The 9,200-nt window shown below is 47.6% G+C and overlaps 1 gene segment (V, D, J or C); it reads left to right on the top strand.

Annotated features, from left to right (window-relative positions):
* Positions 1-317: 317 nt before the first annotated feature.
* Positions 318-4,408, top strand: LOC103253462. The segment is given in 3 exon segments: positions 318-441; positions 2,603-2,701; positions 4,089-4,408. Coding segments are annotated over 3 exon segments (543 nt in total).
* The last annotated feature ends 4,792 nt before the right edge of the window (positions 4,409-9,200 follow it).

Raw genomic sequence — 9,200 nt, 5'->3', positions numbered from 1 at the left:
GGTGAGTTTCCCAACCCTCCACTGACATGAGCTCAGTCTAGCAAGGGCCCAGCCTGAGGTCCCTGTTCTGAACCTTAGCCATGTACTCACTTCAAGACTAACACCAGAAGCCCTATGGTAGACACCAGTCCTCTGATCTCCTGCCCACCCTCTATATCCACAGGTCAGCCCAAGACTGCCCCTCAGTCACTCTGTTACAGCCCTCCTCTAAAGAAATCCAAGACAGCAAGATCACACCTCTGTGTCTCATGAGAGACTAATACCCCAGCACTGCGATGGTGACCTAGAAGACAGACTGCACTCCTGCCACCCAAGGTATGAAGATCACCAAGCCCTCCAAACAGAGAAATAACAAGTATGCGATCAGCAGCTACCTGACCCTGACACCTGAACAGTGGACATCTCTCAGCAGCTACGGCAGCCAGATAACGCACAAAGAGAGTACTGTGGAGAAGTCAGTGACCCCTGCATAGTATCCTTAGGCTCCAATCCTGCCCCCTCACAGGGGCCTAGAGCTTGGGAATCCAGCAAAAGGATCTCACTCTCACTCCAACTGATACAGCCCTTCTCCCCACACCTTATAAACTTTCAATAAATATCCTGGTTGTCAATCAGAAATCCTGTTGTCTCTCGTTATTTTTTATCTTGTATTTAATTTGTAAACTCCCGGGGTTCTTACTGAGGTATGGGGGACTCATGGCACTCAGTGGCTAGTAGCCCAAGGTCAAAACATTGATTATGCAAATATGCTTGCTGATGAGGTATGCTCCTCCCTCCCTTGCCAGTCTTCCTCAACTGCCAATCTCACCCTTCCTCCACTTACAGTTGCCCACTACTGCTAATCCCTTTCTTATAGCATTATAAAAATTGTTCAACGTCTGCTTATGAATGAAAACTTATGGCATTCTATTCTTTCTTTTCTGTGATCGGTCACTAAGTATGATCGACTCTAAATCCATCCAAGTTGCTATGAAGTCCATATGTTTGTCCTTCTTTATGGATGCATAATATTCCATTGTGAATATGTATCACATTTTTTTATCCAGTTCAGCTTCGATGGGTAACATGGTTGGTTCCACGTTTTTGCTATTGTGAATGGAGCTGCAACAAATTAAAAGCACAATCCCATTCCTAATAGCCACCAAAAAAATGAAATTCCTTGGTATCATCTAAACCAGAGAAGTGAAAAAACTTTACAATGAGAACTACAAAACACTGCTCAAAGAAATCCAAGAAGACACAAACAAATACAACAAATACAAACAAATGGAAAAGCATTCCATGCTCATGAATAGGAAGAATGAACATTGTTAAAATGTCCATCTTACCAAAGGCAATCTATGGATTCAAGGCAGTACTCATTAAGTAACCGACATCATTCGTCTCAGAACTGGAAATAACAATACAGAAATTCATATGGACACATAAATGACCATGAATAGTCAAAACAATCCTTAGCAAAAGAAACAGAGCAGGAGGTATCACACTTCCAGACTTCAAACATTACAATAAGGCTACAGTAATCAAAACAGCCTGGTTGTGGTACAAGAACAGGCAAATAGACCAATGGAACAGAATACAGATTCCAGAAGCAAAGCCCCAATTTTTCAACCAATTCATCTTTGAGAAAACCTCCAACAGTTCACCTCTTTACAAACTGACCATCTGGTGTGCTGCTATCCTACAAAGTGAACATTTAACTGAGGGCCAGTGTGGGCTCCATCATGCAAGTAGATCTGCCCTTGAGATCCATTGCTACTGTGTTTCCCGATGGTGAATGTACAGCTACAAAACATGGGCATTTGCCCACAAGGAAATTTTTCAGGTAGCTCCTGTGATCCCTGACGTGACCACAGGGGACCTCCATGGTTCTTGATTTCTCAGATCACAAGAGGTTCTCCCTCAACTTTCCCTTCCCTACTCCAGGCCTGGAATAGGTCACTTGTCCCATGGGTTTGGTGGGAGGTGGTCTTTTGAGATTATGGTCAGCATGCTGGCTCATACCATCAATCTGAATAAAGCAATGGAAGCAACCACCCCATCTTACCCTGAAAACATGATGCCAAATTTAAGCGAAGCAGAGGTGCTACCAAGGTCACTTGTAAGATTAGACTGGCATTTCCCAGGAGTCCAGTCAGACCTCACTGGCCAGGCCCTTCCAACAAGGACACTCCAGGGAAGGTGGGGCTAGGATTCCTGGAGTCTGAACCAGGGTCATGAGAAGGTTCCCAGGACAAAGCCCTCCAGGGCAAAAGGACTTGCCCTTCAGGAAGGAGGACACCCTTTCCCACCCCATGCTCAGCAAGAGATCAGGATTGTGATAGTTCTGCAGAGAAGATGCCACCTATCCATTTGCATGGAAATTTATTCCTAGGTAACACAAATGTCCTCCAATAAACTAATTCCAATACCTAGGTGATGTTTGGATGGAAAACCAAAGCCAAGACACTGACAACACTCAGGAGTTTGGATTTCCAGGGTGAAATCCAGAGTCACACAATGTCACCCATTCCATTATTCATGGAGCAAGAATGGGGACTGCTGGGACTCACTGCTAAGTAGAGATCCCCAGAGACAGGGGCCTGAGCTTCCTTATTCACAGCTGCAGGTGGGGACTGGGGATGGCCAAGGGAGGAGTTTTTGTATGAGCCTGTGTCATGGTGTTGGGTATTCGGCCAAGGGACCAGATTGACCGTCCTAGGTAAGTGTCATCTTTCTCCTCCTCCCCTGCTCTCTCCAGGATTTTGGTCATTTTTCTACCATTTGTTGTTTTCTCTCTATCTTGTGCCAGTCTGTGGTCAAGCTGGGAACCTTCTCATGACCTTCTCCCTGACCTCAAACCATGGGGAAAGACTCTCTCCCCACTCTGATCAGATACCTACTTTCTTCATATGGTCACTACAACCCTTTACCTTTGACCCTAGAGGCCGGGATTGAAAAGGGTGAACTGCTGAGACTACTCCTCTGTCTCTCTGTTTTTTTGTATGTATGTATGTATGCATGCATGTATGTATGTATGTATGTCTGGCTGATAGGAGACATTAGGTCTCCAGAATTTGCTCTGTCTAGTCCTCCCCATCTGGGCCCTGTCTGTCTCATTCACTTTATGAAGAGAAACTGAGGACCCATCTTATGGGAAGAGGGAACAAGGGAATTGAAGGAGTGAAAATATGGGAGAATTTTTTGGATGCTGAACCTTCAGTGTCACAGCTGGGGAACCAGAGGTCAGAAGCTCATAGCCAAGTGCCCTGGGCTGAGGAACTTTGGGATGAGGACAGAAAAAGGTAGGAGGTGGAAGGGCCTCCTCAGGTTTCCATGGGCTGCCACAGAGAAAACCCTGAGCTGGCCTTGTACTCAGGAAACCCAGCCAGGAGGGAGGAAGAAGAGGAAAGCTCTAAACAAAAGGGATCCAGAGAAGTCATTTAAGGATGTAGAATTCAGGAAGGTAGGTTACTGGGTCTCTGCAGGATTTACTCCAAGAAGAAGAATTCCCTGAGTTTACTGATCCCAAGGCATGATCCCAAGACCAAAGGCATAAATGCCACTGATCAGTGCATAGACAGACGGACTCTTAACATGAACTCCAACAACTAAAGACCAGGAGAAGCAGATGATTCACTCAGATGATCAAGGACTTACTGCAGAGACTCAAGAGAAAAAAAGAATTGAGTAAAAACAGAGCCCTTAGATTAGATCCATAGTATGCACAGCAGACATGTTAGGTAAGAAAAGACCCCAGAGTAAATCTAACAGGAGACTCAGAGAGCTCAGGAGACAGACTCACAGCTACAGATAGACCAGTTCAGCATATCAGTAGGAGGCAGGAGGAGGTGGCTGAGGGTCTACTCTCTGTGCAGGAGGCCAAAGCCTAGAGGGTCTGAAAACAGGTCATGGGCAGGCAGGCTCTTGATTTCTTAGAACTGACAGACAGTGGTTTTATGAACCCCTGACCCACTGGCCAAAGATACTTTGAACCATACGGGGTGTTTAAACTGGCACAGAGGGCCAGACCCCTCCTCACACAGAGGCCAAAGTTCCTCATGTGGAAACCAGCACAATGAACTCCTGTTCTTTCCTGACCCCCACAGGTCAGCCCAAGGCAGCTCCCTCAGTCAATCTGTTCCCGCCATCCTCTGAGGAGCTTCAAACCAGCAAAGCCACACTGGTGTGTTTCATCAATGACTTCTACCCGGGTGCAATAACGGTGACCTGGAAGGCAGATGGCTTCCCCATCACTCAGGGCGTGGAGACCACGAAGCCCTCCAAACAGAGCAACAATAGGTATGCGACCAGCAGCTACCTGACCTTGTCACCTGAACAGTGGAAGGCTAAACAAAGTGTCAGCTGTCAAGTCACGCATGAAGGAAGCACCGTGGAGAAGACAGTGCTCCCTGCACAGTGTTCTTAAGCCCTGGCCTTCCCCCCACCCATGGAAACCTAGCTTGGGAGCCCAGGAGAAAAGTATTCCCCCACACCAGGTTGTCACTCTTTCTCCCTGCACTCAAGAACCCTCAATAAATATCTTCATTGTCAATCAGAAATTCCAGTCTTTGCTCATTTTTGTTTATATACTTAATTCTACATTTAACCATATTCAAAGGTGAACAGAACCCTTTGATCTAGGGACAAAGCAGTAATGAAAAGCGCACTGAGGTTTCTCTGAGGAATATTTTACTGTCATTTGACAACCACTGAATGCTACAGATCAAAGGAAAGACCATCAGAAGGACCCAGGTCTGCCCATTCTTTCCCAACTCTCCCTTGTGCTTCCTGCAGCACTGTGTATAAGACTACCTCTAGATATTAGAGAACAAACATGCCTCAATTCCCCCTGGCCCCCAGGAGAACGGCTGAGCACCCTTCACTGTGATCTTGGGCCCACACAGTGGGCATATTTCATTCAAGATGTTCTTCCATCTCTTCCTCCAAGTAAATACACTTCCACACTTTTAAATCTCCCCCATTCAAAACCGTGAGCACTGCCCTCATCATGGGGGTATATGCTTCTTCTGTCTCCCAATAGTTTCTGACTTTTGTTCACAAAGGTCCTCCTTGTAGCCCTCACTGACAGGACTTCACACCTGGACCCTGGTCACCCACCCTAAAAAAAAACCCTGGGAGCCTATTGTTTCATATGTCATGGAGTGGCCAAGCTGCACTCAAGGACACTAGAGGATGACAGTCAGCGTTGCACTCCATTGATCTACAACAAGGACAAAATGTCCCAGTGACTGCAGGTTGTCAACAAACTGATGAGTTCAAAGACAATAGGCAAGTTCTGGCGTTTTATCATGTGCTTAGGTGTCAGCTGACTTCTAAAAAATGCAGTGGAGACCTGATTGATAACACACAGACAACATATACACACACTTCACCTACACATACATCCATTTGGGGCATCCTCTTGGGAAGATTAAAAAGGGTCCAGAGGAAGCAAATCAGTGAGACCCAGGATGAGACATGAGCAAAGAGAAACCAAGCATCTGCAGCCTCTGAACTTTGGGCTTGGGGTTGGCCCTGACTTGGTGAGGGGCAGGACTATCTGCCTGGGCCAAGAGTGAAACAGGAGACAAGAGGATCCTTGAGGAAGGGATCTGGGAAAGGAACAGCAAGCAAATCTCAGAGGTCAGCGGAGGTACCTGCTGTGTGGGATGCTGTTAGGTAAGGCAGGGTGGCAGGTGTGTATCTCAGGTGTCAGCTCTGGTGTTGAATCTCAGGTGTTGAACCCAGGCAAGGAAGGACACCCAGAACTTGTGTGTCCAAGTGTTGCTCTGAAAATGCCCATCCAGGGTTAGGTGCCGAGAATGACCTTAGGCTGTGGTGCACTCTTCCCAGTGACACTTGTGAGCACAGGAGGCTGTGGAGTACCTATGGACAAGGGCACCTGTGTGAAATGGAAGGAGCTTGCAGGGACAGCAGAGACCTGCAACATGCATATTTGTAGGGTTCATGGAGGAAAATGTACTGACAGTGGGACCCAAGACCTCTCTGCCACCACAAGGAGTTCCATGTGGACCATTCCAGCTCTAATTCAGCACTCCCAGGCTGCAGGGGGTCTGCGGCTACATGCACCTTGGAGGGGAACATGAGCAGTAAACATACACTGCATGTTCAGGACAGTCGAGCTTAGGATAGGACTGCTCAAACTTAGACCCTGTATTGGGGTCTACATCTTGGGGTCAAAGTTACCCTCGCCATACCCCCATAATTCCCATTCCAAGCCCATCCTGTCACAACCTCCAGTGTGGAGGATATAGGGGCATCCAGGACCCTCTCCACAGTTCCCAGCTCCTCAAGGCCTTCCTGGCTTCATAATTACAGTTTTGTATCTTCTCTCATCTCCCCCACTTCACGTGGCAACGAGACACCTGCTGACCCAGGTCACGAAGTTCCCTCCAAAGAATGCAGGGCACTGGGGAACGAATTACACACACCTCTCAACCTAGTCTGTAATGGCAGTCAGTGGATTTCTAAACCCTGAAGGAAGAGATGGTCATGTCTGTGAGAGATGACACCTTCACACTCCCCTGATTCCACCAGTCCATGTGAAAAGGAAGTTGGATCCTGGGCCTCCCAAGCAGGTGTGAGGGACTGGGTGGGGTGTCATGTCAGGAGGGTTTGTGTTCAGGGCTGAGTCATGGTGCTATGTGTCTGGCGGAGGCACCAGGGTGTTCATCCTTGGTGAGTCACACCTTTCTTTCTTTTTGAATTCAGGGTGTAATTTGGGAAAAATGTTTTTCTCCTTTCTGTTCTGCCTAGAGCAAGGATCTGAATTTCTCAGGGTTCTGCAACCCTAGTCCCTCCAATCTGTCTCGTCTTTTCAAACACTTGATTAGGACAGGAGAAGAACATCCCAGTGACACCTTTCTGCACACAGCACACGGAAGGCCCCACTCTTTCTCTGGGGGACATTTTCCTCTGGACTCTGGGATATTCTACACCTTCCCTCAGAGTCCACGAAGAACCAGCAGAACAGGGACTGCGGTTGGTACACCAGAGCCACGAACTTGAGATGAATGCTGGGGACAGCTAAACCTCCTCAGTTCAGTCCTCTGTGGTTCTCAGCTATGGTGTGGCTTTGCACAGTATAAGGGGAGGCCTTTGACTGGAGATGAGATGGAGATGAAAATGCGAGGGGACAGCGATGAAGGAAGAATGCCCTTTGAAAAGTGACCCCAGGAGCTGGGTCCCTCCTTCTCCCCAGGACAGGCAAGTAGCCTTTGACAGTGTGTGTCTCAGGACTCTCAGGCACAAAAGTAGGCACATTCACATCCCAACTAAAAGGAGGGACCCAAAAGCAGATACTGAGGGAAGGTACTCCTGACAGGCATAGGTGACAGGGACCTCTCCAGGCAGAAACATGTCCTAGGACAGCTAGATTCCCAGAGTAACTTATGATAAGAAGACAACTTGGAACCAGCTCAGGCCAAAGTTCCAAACACAAAATATTCCACACATGGAAGTCCTCAATTTCCTAGACCCCCCTAGGAACAGGTCCCAGGACTATACCCCTGCCCAGAAGGGGTCTCTGTGGGTAGGTAAGGTAGGGCCTACACTGCTAGTACCAGGGCACAGATAGGCAACAAACCAACAAACACAAAGGGAGGAAATTCTGAAGTCATAGCAGACAGACATCTTTATGAACAGCCCCAAAGGAGTGCCCTCAAAAGAGTTAATCAGACAGATAAGTTCTCTGAGGAAACTTGGATCCCAGGGTTTAGACCAGCCAGCATCAGGAGAGCACAGGTGGGTAATGAGGAGGTGGGAACCTGTAGGAGAAGCTCCAGCCAAAAGAGACCTGACTTTCCTCAGTCCCTGGGCCCTACGGCATATTCTGTCAGAAGGTGAGTATCCCCACCCTCCCATAGCAAGGCCTGGATAGAGGTTCCTGACCTGGGCTGTACCCAATTCAAGACTTAGGTCTGGAGGCTCAGGCAGACACAAGGAAACTAACCTCCTGCCCATCCCCAACCTCACAGGTCCGTCCCAAGGTAGCCCCCTCAATCACTCTGTTGACACCATCATCTGAGAAGATTCAAACCAACAAGGCAACACAGGCGTGTCTTATGAGTGACTTCTACAGGGCACTGTGTCTGTGACCTGTAAGGTGGAGATCACTCCCAGTCCTCCAAATGGAGCAACAACAAGTACACAGCCACCAGCTACCTGACCATGACACCCGATCTGAGGAAATCTAGCAGCACCTCAGCTGCCAGGTCACATACAAGAGGAGCACCTTAGAGAAGAATGTTGCCCCTGTACAGTTTTCTTAGGCCCTGGTCCTCCCCCAACTCATGAAATCTTAGAGCTTGGCAGGCCAAGGGAGGGGACTTCCCTCATGCCAAGTCATCAACCTTTCCCACTGTACAGTCAACACTCAATAAATATCCTCATTGTCAATCAGAAATTCCAGTCTTTGCTCATTTTTGTTAATACACTTTCCATTCTATATTTAACCATCCTCAAAAGTGAAAGGAATTCTTTGATCTAGTGACAAAGCAGCCTGATGTTTCTCTAAGGGATGCATTCTGTCATCCTATTCCAATTGAATACACCAGAGAATACTTCTGGGAAAATACCCTCAGAAGGACCCAGATTCTGTCCATTCTTTCCCACTTCACCCTGTGCCTCCTGACACACTGTGCACAAGTCCCCCTCTGGCTACATGGAGACAAAAACTCCTTCCAACCTCGTGGCACCAGGATAATTTCTGAGCTCTCTTCTTGGTTATCCTAAGTCCTCACAGTGTGCATGATACTTCATTCAAGATGTCCTTCCATTCTTCCACTCCCTTCCAAGGCTATATACACTTCTACGCTTCTAAATCTCTCCATTAAAATCTAGAGTTCTGCCCTTTCAATGGGCGCCCACCCTGTTCCTGTCTCCCCATGACACCTGACCTCTGCCCTTATAGGCCATCCCTCTAGTTCTCAATGACAGAAACTCACACCTGGACCCTGATAAGTCACTCCATAAAACCCCTTTGGAGCCTATTGCTTTACACATCACTAAGTTCCCTAGCTGTATTCAACGACACTGGGGACAGCGATTAGCTCTGCTCTCCACTGACTCCACCACGAGGACATAATGGCCTCATGACCACAAGTTGTCAACAGGTTGATGATTTTAAAGTCAGTGACAAGTTTCAGAGTTCTACCATGGGTTTCAGCTGACTCCTCTTCTTTTTTTTTTTTTTTTTT

This window comes from Carlito syrichta, unplaced genomic scaffold (genome assembly GCF_000164805.1).
Source record: "Carlito syrichta isolate Samal-C Ts95f unplaced genomic scaffold, Tarsius_syrichta-2.0.1 Scaffold232137, whole genome shotgun sequence".
NCBI lineage: Eukaryota > Metazoa > Chordata > Mammalia > Primates > Tarsiidae > Carlito > Carlito syrichta.
This window is presented reverse-complemented; position numbering and strand designations above follow the sequence as displayed.